The sequence below is a fragment of the Diadema setosum genome, chromosome 9, assembly GCF_964275005.1.
Source record: "Diadema setosum chromosome 9, eeDiaSeto1, whole genome shotgun sequence".
In the NCBI taxonomy this organism is placed as follows: domain Eukaryota; kingdom Metazoa; phylum Echinodermata; class Echinoidea; order Diadematoida; family Diadematidae; genus Diadema; species Diadema setosum.
This window is the reverse complement of record NC_092693.1, coordinates 40238051-40258763: the sequence shown is the minus strand read 5'-3', so window position 1 is coordinate 40258763 and position 20713 is coordinate 40238051. Positions and strand designations below refer to the sequence as shown.

The 20713-nt window shown below is 37.1% G+C and overlaps 1 protein-coding gene across 1 annotated transcript; it reads left to right on the top strand.

Annotated features, from left to right (window-relative positions):
* The first annotated feature begins 273 nt into the window (after positions 1-273).
* On the top strand, positions 274-10756 carry LOC140233393 (uncharacterized). Its single transcript, XM_072313499.1, has 6 exons — positions 274-417; positions 2054-2161; positions 2959-3202; positions 4840-5024; positions 5720-5819; positions 8879-10756. The coding sequence occupies exons 1-6, from the start codon at positions 274-276 to the stop codon at positions 9145-9147; spliced, it is 1050 nt and encodes a 349-aa protein (XP_072169600.1). The 3' UTR covers positions 9148-10756.
* The last annotated feature ends 9957 nt before the right edge of the window (positions 10757-20713 follow it).

The following is a 20713-nucleotide window of genomic DNA, read 5'->3' as shown; positions in this document are numbered from 1 at the left end:
AAGTACTTATGAATGTTAGCTCCTCCATCCATTGGGGCATTAACATCACCCCTGCACCCGCACCCCGGGCCCGGCCGGGGGCATGGCATGGGGGTTACTGCATGGTCTCCATCACCTTTCTTCGCTGGAATTTACTTGAACTTGGAATGCATGAACTAAATTTTGGACTAGACTTTAGATTCTAATATTGTCAGCTAACTGTCGACGTTTGGACCAGCAGACAGAGTAGAAGTAAACAGGCTGTATTGGTGAATACTTCAGAATTGATGCACTATGTCTGAAACAGGCGAGGATGGTGCTCAAGGAAAAAATGTTGATAATTCTTTCTTCTTCTGGACGCCTGCTGAAGCTGAAGAGAAACAGGTGTTGCAGATTGGAGTGTCTGCGTGTGGTGCTACAGGCGTTATGAATGTTCTGGTAATTAGATCGCTGATAATAATTTAGATTACAACTCAACGGGCGAATCCAGGAATTTCATAAAGCCTTTTATTGAAGGGAGGGGCCTTTAGTTTTGGCACTTTGTAAAATTAAAGGACAAGTTCACCTTCATAAACATAAGGATTGAGAGAATGCAGCAATATTAGAAGAACACATCAGTGAAAGTTTGAGGAAAATTAGACATTTGATGCAAAAGTTATGAATTTTTAAAATTTTTGTGTTGGAACCGCTGGATGAGGAGACTACTAAGACGCGTGATGTCATATGAGTACAACAGTATAAAGAAAATGTAAAGAAAATTCAACATATTTTCACTTTTTTCGCATAATAAAAGAGCACGTGACTTGCCTCTTTCTTAAGGCGATGGGAATAATATTACCCATAACATACAAATTGTATGTCAGTAACAAGTCAAGGGAATGTGCACTTTTTTCAAAAAATGAAATTTTGTGAAATTCTCTTTATATTTTCCTTACATTGTTGTACGCATGTGACATCATACACTGCAGTAGTCTTCTCACCCAGCGCAGAGTACCAAGTCTCACGCATTCTGCGTGAGACTCGAGCATTTAGGGTCTGACTCACGATCTCACGCATGGCACCCATTTTTCTCACGCATCTGGTGAAGTCTGCAATTTGGGCCAAAAATAAGGAGCATAGCTCAAAGGATTAGAGTGATAGTTGCAATTGAAGGTATATTTCCCTTTTGCCTTTCAAGATTAGTAAAAAATAGTCACTTAAGTATGCACCCGATCGCAGCATTAAGAGCTAATAATTTAAAAAAGCTCCTTATCATGGGAGGGGGACACCCTCCTCGTTCGCGTGCGCATGCGCGCGAGCGCCGAGACGCCGAGTCATAAAAATCTCACGCATAAAAGTTTTTTGAACTTGGCATCTCTGCCAGTGGTGACTGCACAAAAACTTCAAAAATTCATAACTTATGACCGGATTGTCCAATTTTCCTCAAACTTTCAATGATGTGTTCTACTTATATTGCTACGCATTCTGTCAATCCTTATGTTAATGAATGTGAATTTGTCCTTTAAAGGGAGTCGCACACACCCCCTCCCATTTTTTTTTCTTTTTATCTTGTTTTATCAAAAATTAGACGGGACACGCGCCCGGTGCGCCCTTCTCAGAATCCGCTACTGAATAATAGTCTCTCTCATGTATTCACTGTATGCAATGAACAGGATCAGGATCAGGGATCCTTGAGTCTAGAAACTAGTCATCATGGAAATGCTTGGGGGTCTTGACCTTGAACAACCCCCCCCCCCCCCCCCCCCCCCCCCACTGAAAAATGTTCTGCAGCCCCTGGCATATATGTATTATCATTTACTTTTCATAAGTACTTTATGTATTACTGTATTTTATGTACAAACTGTATGCGCATGCTTTTTATACCATTAAATGTGACCATGCATCACATAGAAAACAAATGTCGCATGCACTGATTTTATGTGAGGACTGAAAATACTGGTAGGTGAAATGGGTCAGCCTAGCCGATCTTCCGTTTTTATTATTTTCTAAAAGAGCAAGTCATTACATTCTGCTAAAGTTTGGGATCATAAAACGAACAGGAAATTGTGTTTTTTCGTCATTTTTCATATAATAGTGTGATTTGGTGTCTTCTTCTTCTTGCTTGTGGTCTGTCTGTCTGATCTGTCATCTTGAGTCTTATGCAGTGAAGACTGCGTCCCTCAGCCAGGACCTGGCAGCAGGGGTGAGTGATTTGGTGTGTCTTACAGAGTCCCATTTTCATTTCTTCGAGACCCTGTAGGTATATACTCTTCATTTTCAACTCTAATATAACCTTAGAAAGAGTGATGCTACTACTTTGAAAGCTGGCATTACTCAGTTATGAACAGAATGTTTTGTAAAGTATGCTCAAGTTCAGCTAGCTTAATCTGATAATCCCTTCATTGCTGTTGCTCCGGTGGTTTCCATCCTGTTTTTTGCTTGTTTGGATTTTTTTTTTCTTCTTCTTTTTTTTTTTTTTTTTTTGGTCCCATTCATTGCACAGCTTTCACAGCTTGGTAAGGATTAAGCGCTTGGTACTTCAGAGCCTCTTTTCTCAGTTCACACTTTTCATGAGTGTGTGCTTTCCAATATTAGGATAGGTTAGGAGAGTCCATTTGAATTGATATATACATCATGTTGAAGCTTGAAGACTGCTCTTTCAGAATCTGCTTTTAACTAAAAAAAAAATGTCTGGCGACTTTGTTGGTTTTGTGATGCAGGGTCACATAATTATATGTTAAAGAATACTGAGGGTGATTGGGCTGTAGCACACAAGTGATACTGCCAACAAGCAAAGAATCTGTGATGTAATGATTATTCATGTCATCTTTATAGATGTCGCTTGCCAGCACATTCACCTGACACAAGCCTGGTACCAATGTTTGGCAATAGATCAACTGTGTTACTGTCAAAGCCACAAAGTGGACATTTGACTGCTATGGCAGTGTCCAGGAGAATGACAAAGAATTCATGAATAATATGAAATATTGTTTCCCTCAGAGTGTGTTAAAGCTCCCGAATGCAGTGGAAGACGTCTGCAAACATGTTCAGACACGTCTAAGAGCACAAGATGCTGCGATCCCCGAGTATCTGCACTCCAGGAGTGTTGCAGGCACCACCCATGAGGATCTGATAACTGGTCTGGATGGCAGCACACAATCAAAGGTCTTTGCAAGGTTCTTTTCCTTCTATCCCCATAGAGATGTGGACTTGTCTGACTGGCTCAGAAGCTGGATGAAAAGAGGTACCGGTACATTTTACCTCTTGTATCTTTCTCTCTCTCTCTCTCTCTCTCTCTCTCTCTCCCTATCTCTCTCATCTTCTCTTCCTCACTGAGGTCATGCATCACAAAACCATTAAAAAAAAAAATAAAAAAATAAAAAGTTGCCAGACATTAATTTTTAGATAAGGGCAGATTCTAAAAGTACAGACAGTTTTGAAATGATGTATAAGTCGATACAAGTGGACTTACCTAACCTACATGTACCAGTATCTCAAAAATGGAAAGAAAGTACACACTCTGGAAGGTGTTTACTGAAAATAGAGGCTTCAGAGTTCAGCCTTCAGGGTCTATTCAGTCTGGCTCATCAAGATGTGCTCTGCTCAATGAATGTGATAAAAACAAAACATGGTGCATATAAAACTCCATTACACTGTTAACCAAATGAAGGGAATTTCAGATTTTAAAAGCTGATTTTTTTTCCCACTCTGTGAGCACATTCTATTCAAGACTTACAGGCTTTCTGATATTAAAGCAGTATTGTCCATTCAAAAGTCAGGATTGAAATTAAAGAGTGAGTACAAGGTTTTTAAAAAATGAAGAGGGACCTTTAAGACATACCCACTCTCAGTCACATTTTTTTAAATTACAGAAAAACCGGGGAAAAAAACAGTTTCCCATAATAAATGAGGAAACTTTTTTTTTTTTCCTGGTGTCACTTCTTGGTAAAGAAAACGGGGAAAAAAAAATAATAATAATAATAAAAAGGGGGAAAAATAATAATAATAATAATAATAATAATAAAAAGGGGGCAAGCTCCCCCCCCCCCCCCCCTTTCGGCTAGCTCTGTTTCATAATAATTAATTGCCAGAGCTCTCTTTTTACGCATGTTTGCAAAACATTCTGATCTAATTCTAACAAATATCAGATTTATCTGCCAAAAGAATGAAATACAGTACAGCTACAATGTACATTGTATTAAAGGCGAATGGTTTTTGACTGTTAGTTATCATGGTAGTATAATAATTCCTTTAATCTTCCAAGTGTAATCTGAAACCAAACTGAAGATATTCTTGTACCAGCATTGTGAAGATTTTCCCCTTTTAATCATCAAAACATATTGATAGGCATTAGGCCCTACTTCTTTCGTAGTTGAATGAATATTGAATACATGTTAACAGTAAAGCATAGCCTTCTATGTATCCAATCTATCTGCCCTCTTTCTATTTTGCCTCCTGCTCCTAGGCTACTTTTACAGAGAGAAATAGAATCAAAGAAACATTCAATTTAATATCAGTCAAATATCCAGCTAAATTTTTGTGTTCACATAAAAATATCCTTCCTTGTATTTGGCCTGTGATACATTATGCTGTGCTCCTTGTTTGTAGTGGGCAGCATAATAGTTTTCTAATTTTGCATTAATTATAAGTTTTATTCAACTAACAATTACAAAAAAGAAATACACACACACACATTTCCCTACATTGCAGTACTTTTTTTTTTGTACATTGTGTCTTATTAGTCTCCCCTCCTGCAGTACACCTATGCAACAAACATGGTCAGTTTGAGAGTAAATGTATAAAAGATGGCAGATGAAATCAATCCCAGATGATAGAGATACAATCAAATTAAACACTGCTGATATTTATGTCTTTTTACAGATGTGGTTCCAGTGGCAACTCTGAACTTACAGCGGGCAGTGCCAGAAGGTTATGAGATCCCCGATGCCTGGCACCATCAGATGATTTATGGTGTAGATGATAAAAAGGTGTACATGTGCAATCCACTCATCTCTGAACCCATAGCCAGCATCAAGGAGCAGCTTTTCAGTCCTTCTGAACTCTTGGTACTAAGCTTACCATTCCCTGTTTAGAAAGATGGCAGTTTCAGAAAATAGTTTGCAGAGCTAGTTGTTAAGTGTATGGTGAAGAAAAAGCCGTTTTTAATTCACATTGACCCTGTCATTAATCTTGTTTGCATTTTGCAAGGGCAAGATACAGTGTCTCTATACCCATTTTAATGCTATTTAGTCAGCATAGCAGTTATTTCACTGCTTTCGTCATTTTCAAAGTATCACAATAGGCCCTAATGTTTGGAAAGAGATGTAACAGATGTTTAGAAGTAAAGGTCAATAAATACAGATTTAATACCTAATCCCTCTATCCATATTGTGTCACCTGCGCGTTATTGTTGGTCTGATGTACAATATTACACTTTACTGGAACAGCTTATGCACAATTACGTCATTTTTGGAGAATTAACAGATTGCTGATGAAAATGCACAGCATGGTACAGTCTAGTACCTGGGCACAGATGGTTAAAGTTAAGGTTATCCTATTTCCCAGATTGCCACTTAAGTGTAGAGAGAGTAAAGATTATGATGTAAGATGATATTTAGGAACCGATATAGATCAAACTTCTGATTTTCCGGTTGAAAATTGTTAAAATTGTTTTAGGGATGATACAGAAACAGCTGTAACTGATGATTTTCGAATGCGATACATTGTCAGGTTGTTTTTTCCATGAATTTGTTCTGAACAGATAAGGCGAGATGACATCATGAAGAGATATTCACCAGACGTGGACCTTAGGTTGATTGAAGCCCACCATGATGTGAGATGGCGAGAGATGAAAGTTGTGGGTAAGAGTGTATTTATGCTTCATTTATTATACAGTCAGCAGACAATGCATTTGTCTCCAGTCTGAGGTCTTTATCATAGCTCTCACTGGCAGAAGTTATTTCATGCAGTGTTTGTAAGGAATGATTGTTGGTATGTTTTCTTGGTCATTCAAGGTTGCATATCAATATTTACCAGCAAGGTTTCCTTTTGACAACTCAAAATTGTTCCAATTATGCAAGCTGACAAGTATGAATTTTGTTTCATTTTTATTTTGACAATGAAAAAAGGCAGTGCTTGTGTAGTTAAGTTTCCCAAACTTAAATCACACCAAAACTTCTGCTTTCCAAGACTGATGTCAATTTAAAAAACAAAAACAGAACAAAAAAAAAAAATGAGATGTATATTCTGATATACCCCTTGTACAAGCAGCTCATCACTATGACATTTGTGCTAAATGCAGATTTGTTCAAGTGACATACATGTATCCTGCTAGGAACATTTGCATGATTAACTTGCATTGCCAACATTTCCTAGGTAATGTAATGTGCTTTAAGATATATATGATAAATTTTATGACTTTGAACTACAGTGAAACCCCCGAGTTCGATTATAACGAGGAACCGCTTATAATGAGGTGATTCCGTCGGTCCCGTTTTCCTTTGCGTGTAAACGTGCGTGTTTGCGTGTAAGGGGGGGGGGGGGAGGGGGGGCCTCCGAGGCCCCCCCTCAACGTTCCGCGCGATGAATCGCTAACGTGAAAAGCTATCGCCGCAAAGTTTCATGACCTTTTTTTTTTGAGTCTCCCGTATCTTTTGACACCAAATTTGCGATGCCCGGTCGCACGGTTCCGAAGTTGCGCATAAATATGTACGTGCATGTCAGACCAAAAATTGCTGAAAAACATGAATTTGTGTACAGTTTCAATGCAAACTGTGCTTACAGGCAAATTTCACAAAAGCATGATTATTTGGGGGGTTTATTGATTAAAATCAATTAGTAGCATATTTTCTTGTTTGGAACAATGTCGCAGACAAGTTTCATCGAAAAAACAATGAAGAACATATAGTCGAAAAAACAAGGAAATACATAAGAAATTCAAAAAACAATAAAATACTTTAAAAAATTTTCTGATGCCGCAATTTTTTTCTCTTATATTTGCTCAGGACACTAAAAAGAATATTTACACAAAAAATGTGCCCATTTTGAGCTTTATTTAGTGATTTTGATAATATACCATATTGTCTGATTTCATGCATCATTATGCATAAATTAGCATAATTTAGCATAAATGATATTTTTTTTTAATAATCTAACTTTGTGGTACCGTAGATTACATCATAGGCAATGTGTGTGCCAATTTTCGTCGCGATCGCACAGTCGACGGCAGAGATCTGGAGGGGGGCCTAGGAGGCCCCCCCCCCCCCCCCCCCCCGGCTCTATGATCTACCTAAATAGCTCGGTCTAGTGAGGGTTAACAAATTATAATGCAAATATGAATGTATATAATTAAAGCCGAAATAATTGATGAAATCAATGCGATCCCGCCGGATGAGAGTACAGTAAAAAATAATTGAATAACGCATGTTAATCTACTTGAGTCGGTGTTCAGAAAAAGAAACAAACGCATTCAGCGGTTTGAATAGATCTGGGTTTGTTCATTATCATTTAACAAATGATAATGTAAATATGAATGTGTATAATTAAAGCCGAAATAATTAATGAAATCAACGCGATCCCGCCTGATGACATTAGCGTAAAAATGGTTGAATGACGCATGTTAATCTACTTGAGTCGGTGTTTAGAAAAAGAAACAAAGGCATTGAATGGTTTGAATAGATCTGGGTTTGTTCATTATCAATTTTAACGAATTATAATGTAAATATGAATGTGTATGATTAAAGCCGAAATGATTAATGAAATCAACGCGATCCCGTCAGGTGACAATAGGGTAAAAAATAGTTGAATAATGCGTGTTCATCTACTTGAGTTGGCTTTCAGATAAAGAAACGAACGCATTCAACGGTTCGGATAAATTTGGGTTTGTTCATTATCATTCAATACTGCATTTCACAACGGAGATTTTTCTTTCTTTCAGTATGTGCTACGAGGTACAGATTTGCGTAAAAAGGCAAAACCTTCCAAATTTCTTGTCGCATATTTTTCCAGAACGGATGTAGAAAACGCGAAGAGATTTTCGTAAGAAAATAAAGAACGCAATTTTAATCCCTTCGGGCGCAACGATCATTATACATTGAATAAGATTACAACCGAAGTGATTCTTGAAATCATCGCATTCCCGCTGGGAACCAACAGCGTAAAGTACCTTGAAAGTTACGGTAAACAACGAATGTATGTTACTCTATTTGCGCTGGTGTTAAGAAAAACTTAACAAACACATTTTATACAATCAGTTTTTGTTCATTAATCATTTTACACTGTTTTTCACAAACGAAAAACTATACTCTCAGAATGGTTCAATACAAGAGGAAGAGATAGATGTCGAAAGAATCACGAATATAATATAGGCCTACTTGTCAAGAACATAATGTGAACTATTATGTCAAGAGATTTTCAGAAGAAAAATAAAGAATTAAGACATTTTCAACCCCTACTTTTTTCCGTCTTTTTTGCATCAATTCACAAATAATTTCCCTTAATTCTGTCAATAATAATGATCCATAATTGTGTAAAAACAACGCAAAAGATGTTCTTAACTTTGATTGATGGGTATATGACGTCATGCTTATGTTTTTCTTTGTTTTTGATGCGTACGGTTATAATGAGGTACCGGTTATAACGAGGTAATATCGCCGGTCCCAAGGACCTCGTTATAACGGGGTTTCACTGTAGTATCAAGTGATACTGGGCCTGTATTTTGTTTTCTCTCTCTCTCTCTGTTCGTCTTCTTCCTCTTTCTTTTTGATATCTGACTGTCATTACCATGGATAGTTTGCTCATTTCTATTTATTTGTTTTATGTGTTAAATCATGACTTGCATTGCTGTGTGTATATAATGGTAGCACATCTGTACTGTGGATTCCTGTATGATGGACATAATTTGTTTATTCTGTTTAAACAGACCAAGTCTACAACGTGATTGATGAAGAGATAGCCATCCCATTGCCACCATCAGAAATGTTGAGAATCTTAAAGCAACACTTGTTCACCAGACATGTCAAGATTCCTGCTGCCTACCAGTCTGGCATCACATTGTGTGTGAGGACAGACAATCAAGCCAGCTATGATGCCCTGAGAAATGCACCAGACTTACCTCTTCTTGATGTGACACTGGACGACAAGGCAATGGCTAGGAGTGAAACTGTGTGTGATGACGTGCAAGAAAAATAAGGAATAGTTTACCACTCAGGATGCTGCTCATCTTTTGTGTGAGTTGTGAAAGGTTAACACTATAAACTAATACACTTTGCATAGAGATGATGAAAACTATGCACCTACTTCATAGGAAAACAGAATTAAGTTTTTCATCAGTATTAGAAGAAGGGTTAAGTTTGACATTGAGTCTACTGCCTCGGTCTCAGACTCTTCAAACCAAACAATGTGATGACGATGATTTCATGATGGATTTAATCATTGTAATTCCTGTGTGTTCAGTTCATACACATACAATGCCAGAGAAACCAAAATACACCAATAGAAATTTTCAGTGGGAATTTCTACTTGAGGTACTGAACTGACACACATAAACACACACGTCATATATGAATGTGTGCAGTGAGTTTGTTGGCCTCACAATTGATGACTGTTAGTATGCATTCATGCTGGGTACATGTCATCATAGTCTTTCCATCTTACATGTATGTTGTGTATAAATATATAATGAATAACAAGACATGGATGGTCTACAAGACTTGGACTGTAATTCAACTGGCATGTAGTTTTAAAACATCATAGAACATCTAACCCAGAGATAACAAGAGAGCATTATGCCTCCATGAGGCATGTAATAAAAAGGGTGAAGTCCCTTAATCACCTTGCCAAAATCATCACTAGTTTCATTAAACAGTACATACATGTCATTCACATATTCTCAGTCAATGCCCCAGCACACTGTATGTTTTTCTAGCGACTAAAAGAAGCATTCCTGGTCCCTAGTCCCAAGATACATATACCAGTACACCAAACTGACAGGCACGCAGCTTTTTGTTACCCAGTTTGTTCCCAGAGATGCAACTGAGCACTGGGTGAGCCAGCTGATACTGTATACTTGAACTATTTGGCTGGAATTTCCTTCCACTTAAAAGTTTTAATGATAAAGAGCTGACCTTCAGTGTAAAACTGAAGTACATGGACTGTATCACAACATGATTGTATGCACTGGGCTGTGTGTGTATATCATGTGTGTGTAAATAGGTGTATTCATGTACATAGATGTATGTAATACTGTATACACCATATATTTAGTAGGTTTAATTTTACGCTATAAATCAGGACTTCTTACAATTCCACATGTGGTCGCAATTGTGGAGCAGGGCCTACTGTGCTGATCAGAGAATTGTATGCATGCACGTCACATTCATGTCAGGATGAGAGCTAATGTTTTCACTTTTTAAAATTCGCAAAAAGCACCCAACTCGCATAGTTCGTGAAAATGAAAACCGTGAACAAAATATTTGGCGTATACAGTATATGAATGTGTGCAGTGAGTTAGTAGGCCTCACCATTGATGGAGCATGATGCTATGTGCAATAACCTGTGTAATATATGAACACAAACAATGTTATGTATGTGTGCCCAAATTATGTTATGTATGTGTGCCACAAATTGTCGGCCCTGCATAAATTGTTGCCTGGCGACAATTTGTGCTGCTTGCGCAGTTCCCAATTTTTGACCTCGATGGCAATAATTTGTGCTGGCAAAATCAAACGTAGCTGCACAAATTGTCGTCGGCCATGCACTATGAATTGTGTGGTTGGGGTGGTTGCTGTGGTGTTATGCTTGGGTGGGGTGGGTATGATTAGTAAGTTATGCGTATCTGTGTGTGTGTGGGGGGGGGGCTGTATGGTATGTGCTGTGCATGAATTGTAGGTGCGTATTATGTGACTTGTGTATGCATTTGCACATAGCTGTGTGTGTGTGTGTGTGTGTGTGTGTGTGTGTGTGTGTGTTTGGAGTATAATGATACAATATGTGGAAACTGTGCATGTGTGGTGGTTGTATAGTGGTAGTGGTTTGTTTGTCTGTGTGTATACGTGTGCCTGTGTGCGTACGTGTGTCTGCTTGGGTTTGTGTTTTGATGTTTGTGCGAACGAACTTTTTGGGTGGCAGCAGGCACTACTGTACTGTGGCAATGAAAATGCCTTCAATGTGTATCAGCGCGTGTTTATAGACTTCACAGTGGCGTTGATTTCAAAATAGTATGGGTGTGTCAATTTCAGCGGTGAGGTGGGCCAGGAGAGAGAGACCGAGAGAAAGGCATACGAGGGAGGTACCCTCCCTAAATGTTATCTGCCTTTGTTCTTTTTTTTTTTCACTCCATTCTTATTCTTCCATCAGTCTTAACTTCAGCTTCCGTATCACTATTCTTTGTCCCAGAATAAGTTTGGCATGCTTTATGCATGAGCGAATATTTTGACACGCCATAAATAATTTCTCAATCGTTAGTTGATTTTAGCACAAACAAACTGCCACATGCACACCGCAAATACATACATATTTATAAACAAACACTCAAACAAATCCTCATAATGCATATAAACCACCTCAACACACATTCTTCCATAATATGCAATAACGCACACAGACGCATGAATGGACACTCAATTATCATGTTCGCGCGCACACACACACTTCCTTGAAACCTAACCGTGACTTTTTACATGGCTTGTTTGCATGGATGTAGCCGTGTAAGTTATGTGTTGGTATTTCAGTGAATATGTCAAAAATTATATTACCCCCCAAAATGTGCTTCAAGGGCGGGCGACAATTTGTGCCGTCAGCTCCATGCACAAATTGTCGCCTGTTACAGGGGGTGACAATTTGTGATGGGGCGACAATTTGTGTCGCAACATTAAGTGGTTTTAGAGTATTTCTTTAAGCCTCCTAGTGAGATGATATTTCAAGGGCCTTTCCCGTCAGGAGTACATGTACCGTGTGGCAGGGCCACTTCTAATTCAACCCAGCTCTGCATTATTGTCAAGATCTGATTTCTTGTACAATATTGTTTCGAGGTTTTTAACTTGAAAGTGCAATTCAGATTCCATTAAAACACCTGTTGTTCGAGAAAGCCTATCATCTTGAGGGTATGACATACACACTTTTTCTGCTATCTGCAATGATTTGTGATAAGTAAATAGAAGAAACCTATTTCATCCATGAAACATGACTGTTGGAGACAGCCTGTAAACTTCAAGACTTTACATGAACTCTATGCTCCATTCGCCCAAATGAGCAGTGGGACGAGGGCCCCAATCATTGACCACAAAACAAGTGGCCATTCATTCTACCTGCCCATTGGTCAGTCAAATTGCCCTGGGCAATCATGCAAGTAGCACCATGGGCTGAAGCAATTATTTGTCTTGTAATCTCTGTGTCTTGTTGGTCAATCACAATTTGTATTTGTGTGATTGTAATCATACAGCATACTCGGCTCAATAAACAACTGGACTGAAAGAATGTTTGTTTCAGAATATTTTGTTGAATCTTGATGAAGCATTACATCCAGCTTCAGTTTGGTACAGCAGCATTGTATTGTGACCAGTTTAGTGCCCCCATCTCGCCAAAACCTTGTTTGAGGCAAAGTCCTTTGAAGGACAAGTCCACCTTCATATACATGTAGATTGAGTGAATGCAGCAATATTAGTAGAACACATCAATTAAAGTTTGGGGGAAGTCTGACAATCCAACAAAAGATATGAATTTTTAAAGTATATGCACAGTCACTGCTGGATGAGAAGACTACTGCAGTGTATGATGTCACATGCATACGATATAAGGAAAATATAAAGAGAATTTCACAAAATTGTATTTTTTTTTTAAAGTGCATATTTTCTTGAATTGTCACTGACGTACCAAGGTAGCTAGTTCCCCCTGTCAAGAGGCAAATCAAGTGTGTACTCTTTTATCATAATGTGAGAAAAGTAAAAAATATGTTGAATTTTTCTTTATATGTGTATTTTGTTTACGCCATTCTATGCATGTGACATCACAAGGTGTAGTAGTCTCCTCATCCAGTGACGGCGGCATTGAAACTTTAAGAATTAATATTGTTTGAACAGATCCAATTTTCCTTAAACTTTCACTGATGTGTTCTACAGTATTAGTACTTAATGTATTGATGCATTTTCTCAATCCCTATGTTTATAAAGGTGAACTTGCTCGTAAAGTCTGTAACATATCGGTAGTCATCCCTGCCAGCATAGTCTTATCCCTGACTTAATTACTGTTGATGAGTTGAGATTCCACTGTGAGTGTGTGAATGTCAGTACATTTTTTTTTTTTCATAGGACTGTATTATGTCATTCATCCCAGTTTAAGTACTAGGGTCTACTGGTAAATGAAAAACAGGCAGGTCCAAGAACATCATTTGCAGGCATTGAAACTTTGGTGAACTTTTGTGTGGGAATTCAGGTGGGACAAAGTCCCTGTACCAGAGACTCCAACCCTCCCGCTTTCGACAGGAGATCTCCCGCCGACAGCCCAAATTTGCAAAATCTTCTGTTCTCCCGCTTGAGATTTAATTTCTCCCGCTTGAAATGATTTCTTACTTAGTGTCATCGTATGTTGAAAAATAAGCCTCAGATAGCATGAGATAACATCTAGAACCCCAGAGCTGGACCCCGGCCACAAGGAACTTTGCGCACATCAAGTTGGCGTCTCCCGTTTGCTAGGGGTTTTAAGCAAGAGAATCTCCAGATCAGAAGGTGCTTGGGGTTGGAGTCTCTGCTGTACAGTATTTCCTTCCAGGGTTATGTATATTCTGTGACACTACATCACAGAAGCGTACACCATTAAAGCAGCATGCAAACTGTAAAAGTTGTACACTGATAAAACCTCAACTAGGTTTGATATCGGATAAGAGTGATTTCACGTTACTATACATGTAGTCTATTTTAAACATGTAGTCTGGTATTCCACTTTAATTAGCATTGACATCACTATCTCTACATTGTAAGCAGCTGGCTGACATTAGCTTACATGTCGTCATTGGTTACTATGAGGAGAAGAAACAGTGGAATCCAGTTATATACATATAAATACAAGAAATATAGACAAATATGGCAACTGTGTTATGCTTTTGTTTAGAAATTTATTAAAAGTGTATCGATGGTTGCAATCATAGATTTCCTGCACATTAAAGTACAAGCATGGATCAAATATATACAAATTACATTCCATTTCTGATAAACAGGACAACAGTACCAGAATTAGGTCTCACAAGAAGTTGACATGATCACTATGCTCAACAATTTGATGTTGATTGCAAAATGGGCATGTGGATCAGTCAGTTCCAGAAAGCTTTAATACAAAGAAAAAAGAGAACATAAAAGCAAATTGACTGTACTGCACACTCACCAGGAATGCCTCTAATTTTCACAAAACCATGGTATCTCCCATAAGTATGCAGCCCTTCCTTTACACTATGATGGAGTTCGTTGATAATAACCATTTTTACCTAATCTTAGACTCCAACAATTGCCCTTTAACTCATCAGTAACTGAAATGCACGAAATTGCCCGTTTGCTTTTTTTTTAATAGTTTTATGCTTTACCATTTTTGTTGTTTTATATAGAATATATAATTATGTAATTTGAAAGAGGTCAAAGGTCAACAAAATCATATCAGCAGTATTTCTGGGACACACAATTCTCTTGGTAAAGTCTTAATAGGCTTTCAAATCAACATAAATACTGTGATAGACAAAAATAAACATGCAGTGAACTATTTCACATCATTTAGAAAGTTGTGGAAATAACAGCAATATTGCTGTACCTTCCAGGGAACTATAGACCATTATGTACAGAATTTTCAGTTGCTAAAGGGTTAACATTTCCATTGATCATACAAATATTTATTCATTCAGTTGCCATAACTAAATATAGTCAACCTTGCCTATCAGTCAAATTGCTTCAACTTTTGAGAAAATTTGACTTGTGGGAGATTAGAATTAATAGAATATATTTAAAGAGAAGAGGACTTCAATAAGCTTGAAAAGACTTTCGACTTAAGCGATTATTTGACTTATGCGAGGGGGACTTGAGCGGGGTTGACGGTACTACCACTGGTAAACCTAGCTAGAAAAATAATTGGAAAATATCATATTAACCAAAATATTGACCTCAGGTCTTGACCTTTGACTTATTCTGATAGGAAAGTTTGCACAAATACATGTACATGTATCTGTCTATTCATCCTGCATCTACCTTTCTGAACAAAATGTCATTACCAATTGTCCATCAATTCTTACCTGTACACTAGAATACGTTACCATTCCTCATTTGTCAGAAAAGTAAAGGCTGGAAAAGAGTTTTTGTTTTGCTTTCTGAGGATTTTTTGCTAAAGTACAGAGATCTTTGATCATTGACCACTCTCATTTTGTTTACAGTAATTATGAAATTATTTCTCCCCTTCATACTAAATCATATCACCAATGGACACTCCAAAGTGAAGTTACAGCTGAAAATAACATTAAGCCAAAGTTCAGTGACCTCTTGTTCACTCCTTTCCTGGAGTGATTTTGTCCTAAATCTTATGAATGGATTTACACTTCACATAGCACACCTGCAGTTGGTAATTTGGGTTCAAACTGATTTTTGGCTCAGGTAGGGCCCAAGCTAAAAATGTAAATCAACATAAATGTGTCAAGATCAGTGGAGACAGTTACAAGCTATTTAACAACTTAATACCCCTGTTACACCAAGAAAACTGCAATACACCATACTGAGGCCTGCCTTTACTAGCCAGTATTTTGGTGTAATCACACACTGGCCCAAACACCGTACAATGTACCATCTGCAGTAAAGCTTTTGGACAACCTCTTCAGGTAGTCGTGGGCCGGCCCAGCAGTGTAAACGAGATCAAGGTTTGCTCATTTTAATGCAGTGTTAACTAATTCATGCTTCATTTACACATGCCTGGTGACGAGGTCATCGATGTGTCAAAGCAGTTACATGTAATTAAAAAGAAAAAAAAAAATAGGGGGTTTGCATTGTTAGAAAGACCTCTCGCACTGTGGCAGTCCTTAACCCTAATATGGCCCCCCTCGACGTTTCGCTTGATTATTCCGCAACGCGTGATGCTCTCACCGCGACATTTTATGACTTTTTTCTTTCAAATATCGCGTAACTTTTGAGACCAAATTTGTCACTCCCGGGCATACCATTTTGAAGCAACGCCCCTTTGAAAAAAATTTGTCGACCCTAAAATTGCTCCAAAGCATGATTTTGTGTACAAATCCAAATATATAAATTGTGTTTTTGTAATTAATTCATATAAAAATAAATATTTCTACTTTCATTGGCGGATAATGATTTATACTAGCCTGGTTATGCTTTAAAAAGTTTCTGCAACAAATTTTGACGAAAAAAAACAAAAACAAACAGTTAAAAAACAAAGAAATACATAAGAAATTCAATAAAATAATAAAATACATAATAATTATGAAGCCAAATTTTTGCTTCAATATTATTGTTGAGGATATTGAAAAGAATATATTTACCAAAAATTAGAAGTCTTGGAGCTTTTTATTTATAGGAAAAAAAAAAAATATTTTTGCATAAATTAGCATAAAATAATTAATGTAAAATACATAAATTAAAATTTGAAAAATCTAACTATACAGTCTTGAAGATTACATTGGCCTCTACTGTAGTGCAATTTACGCAAGAATCGCGCGATCCACGACCGAGAACTGAAGGGGAGGCCAAAAAGCCCCCCCGTGGTTTCAAGTCCCTCAAAAAAAAAAAAAACGATGTGATTAGGTGAAGACTAACTCCGAGTATACTCAGATAGGTTGAATGCCTGTTAGAGCAGCCTGTCCTCCATGGGTCACAGGCAACCTTTAACTTGCTTGTTAAGCATGGATTAAAATACATCGCAGATATGTAAGTCAAACAAGATACAGTGTCAGTATTAGAAGAAATTGGGCCCTATATATTTTGGCAGTGCCCTACTGAGGAGTTCCAAATTACATTGTAAGTGTCATTAAAGAGAGCAGTCACTCAGACCTGATCATTTTATATTTGATTGGCAAATTATTCAGTTCAGTACATTTATTAAGTCTTTATAAGTGAATCTAAAAATTTTCATATTATGCCATGCTATTAATCATGAAATTTCATACAGGTATATGATATTCCAAATAAGATAAAGTAAATTTTGATTCTATACATCACTGGAACCTCGTTTCCATGTTATGTTTGCTAATTTTATAAATGCTTCATGCAGTTTTTAGAGATGCCTCGTGTTGTTGTTGTTGTTGTTGGTGTTGGTGTTGGTGTTGTTGTTGTTGTTGTTGTTGTTGTTGTTGAGACCTCGCACAGTGCTGCAATTGTTAAGGGCATCCTTTTGTTGGTCACTTACACATGACATGGAATACAACATAGACATTTATTCATGATGTTAACAACATAGATATTAATATGCAAGCGCTGTATGTTAAATTCATCAAGTATCAATTCATCCATCTTTGTCTTAGTAACTTCGAGAAATACTTAATTCTGTCATTTGAACCAAAAAAAAATCATTTAAAAAGTTTACTTCAAAATAGAGATAAAACATAGAGTATTTTCCTTTCATTTTATGAACTGTGATACGAAAGATTATACTTTTGTTCCACAAAAAATACTTGTGATATATATCCTTATGAAAATAAGACATGTTGAACTTCTTCATATGAACTACTTTGTACTTGCTGCTCTAGCATTCATATTGTTTCATAATGGCACTGGGATAATTTTTTATCTTTCTGTCAAAAGGAGATTTTTCCAACAGAAGACTGACTGCTGAATCAATTTGAGTATTGCTGTAAACCAGGGAGAGTGCTTTGATTTACTATCAATACACACCTATGGAAACTTGAGCACAGGATGGTTTGACTTGATTACAATCCATACAATGCAGGCTTTCCTGCCTGCTTGTTGATATAAATCTTGACAAATGCTCAATTAATACTGTAAACAAATGTTTTAGCTGCATATAGACTCTCACTATAGTAGTACATAGTTCTCTACAAGAAGACAAACACAGCCTGTATGATGTCATCTTGTTTGCATGACAAACCTGTAAGACTTTACCAATGAATGCCTGCTAGGCATAGGAGCAGGGCCATTTATTATCTACAAATGTCTAGTCATATTACATTACATTAACATGTCAATTAAAATCTCAGTAGGGTCTACCTTCAATTACATCATTTTTTTTTATTCTAAACTTGTGAACAAATGGTACATGGCTTTCCTCTGGAAGGCAACAAATGTGTTGAAGGATATATTTTAAATCTTCTAGCAGATTTCATGAAACTTGAGATGACCAAGAATGTGAGTGGAAACTAAGTCAGCTTGAACCCATACTTTAGAGGTGACCTGAATAATAACAACACAGGGATTCTAATTTATACATTAAAATTCATATCCAACTTTGTACATCATAATGATACTCGATAGTAAAGTCATTGTCATAACTACATTGGGTCTTTAGTTACACTGGTAGTATTAGATCTTACCCGTCGCAGCTAAGAAATTGCATGACCCAATCACCTTTGTGCTGTGCAATGTACATAGGTTCATGCTTTCTTGTAAAGTACATCACTTGATATAAAAACCTTTCTCCAAACCAACCACCAGACAAGACACACATGTTGTGCTTTTTTTTTTTCTTCCTTTTTCTTTTTTTTTTTTTGCCAGTACTTATTATCAACATTGAGGATCTTGCACGTAGAACAAAAATACATTTTATATACAAAATAGAAATCACATTTTGCATGTTGGCCTATATCTCATTATCAAAATACATTTCTGCACAAACACCATCACTATATTATTTTATTACATACATGTGTTACAGTTCTCAAGATAAACACCTCTTTGAAACAAAACCTCTTTTTAAAAATAACAATCTTTTCAAAAAAGAGAAAACCAAGAATAACACATGAAGATTATTGTGAGATGCATAAATGTGAACACCCAAACCTTTGGTGGTTTCCATATTTTCTACAGTGAAGCTGTACCTCATTTTGGACTTCTGGTTTTCGTTTGTTTGTTTTTTTCACTCTATGATAAGGCATATTGATGGGATGATCTACAGACAGAATTCTCATCACAGACAAAAGTATCTACACAGTCTGAAAGACATTGTGGCAATGTTTTAACATTCCACCAATTAGTTACACAGAATGTTAATTACCATGACAGATGACAACCATGATAGCATACTCTTATGTACCTAGCAGGTACCAATGCCAAAAAAGAAAAAAAAAGTTTACATATATAGACAAGACTGCTGAATACAGTAATCATCATACAAACTAAAAATTGCTGCAAGATATCCTAAATGATTTGTATTCTTCTATTCAGCTAAAATTGATGGCATGAAATCCATAATGCAATGACTTCAAAACCTAGTAAAGTGATGACTACATAATAAGAGCAGGAAGTCTTTTAATGCTTACCATTTTCAGTACTAAAAATCGGCAATGAGTTTCACAGAGAGTCATGGTCTTTGTCAGCTCAAAGTTAGTTTTCTGCTCATGTGAACCCTCCCCACACAAAATACAAAATGCCCCTTAACCCTAAACAAGCCGAGCTTGTTTGGCTATGCTAAATCTGGGGGGGGGGGGGGGGGGGGCTGATTCAGCCCCCTATTATTTCTTTGGGTTTCTGTTTTTTTTTTTTAGGTGATCCGAGTATCCTCTCGGATCACCTTCTGTATCTGTACGGATTCTTTGTTCTTCTTCTTTATTTCTGGACAAAAGTTGTGTATCTACGTACTCAGAAAGTACTCAGAGTATCAACTTCAAACTCATACCATATATGTATCATGTCCCAAAGACGACAAATTTTATAAAATCATAGTGATCAGTCGACCGTGACGTCACTATGACGTCATTATATGAAAACACATTTTCACTCCTATCTCATTAATGGAATGGAATTTTTCAATGAAATTTATGTCACATATAGTTCAAGTCAAGCGCATTCTACTCATATAATCAAAATTCATATTTTCTCTTAAAACGTGCGCGTACGCGCGCGTTGAAATATTTGTATGCTCAAATCGAGCTCAAATTTTTTTTGCACACGTTTCAGACCAATCGGAGCATTTTTTGAAAAATTGAAAAAATTGGACGGACGCGTACGCGCGCGCACATATACGGACGCACAGCTCTTATGCATTAGAAATTTCCCATTTTTTCACACTTATCGGATGCCTGAAATGTCAAGGAATATTTCTACCAAGTTTCAAGTCAATCCGACTCAATATGACGTCACACGGGCCCGTCAAAGTTGAAATTCCGCGCGCGCGTCAATGGCGATATACAGTGCAACAATGCCAAAAAATCGCCAATTTTGAATCCGATTTTACTCGTCAGGATGGACGGTGACCCCCCATTTTTTTTACATATTCTGAAAGCTGATGAGTTGTACATGTCATTTCATGGGTTGGCGATGCTGGAAAAATGATGAAAAGATATCAAATTTCTTAATAAAATAAAAAAAGTAAATTTTCAAAATGACGTCATTGAATTTTAAGTTCATTCAAGCATATCTCACTTATTCTTTTGTTGATTTTCATCCAAATTTCAATATGTTGTAGCTTATTAAATGGTCTTTCAGTCATATAAAAACAACGTTTTGATTGGATGACGGCATCACCTCGTAAAAAGGGATTGAAAGTAACATTGTCAAATTTGACCAGTTTACGTGTTATCTCTATGGGAGTGCAGTTTTTCTGGAAATGA

What these genes read in the sequence shown, in the direction of transcription:
- LOC140233393 (XM_072313499.1), top strand. Translation starts at nt 274, where the DNA reads ATGTCTGAAACAGGCGAGGATGGTGCTCAAGGAAAAAATGTTGATAAT. An exon ending in CAGGCGTTATGAATGTTCTG is followed by an intron (nt 418 to 2,053) that starts GTAATTAGATCG and finishes TTCATATAATAG; the next exon opens with TGTGATTTGGTGTCTTCTTC. An exon ending in CAGAAGCTGGATGAAAAGAG is followed by an intron (nt 3,203 to 4,839) that starts GTACCGGTACAT and finishes GTCTTTTTACAG; the next exon opens with ATGTGGTTCCAGTGGCAACT.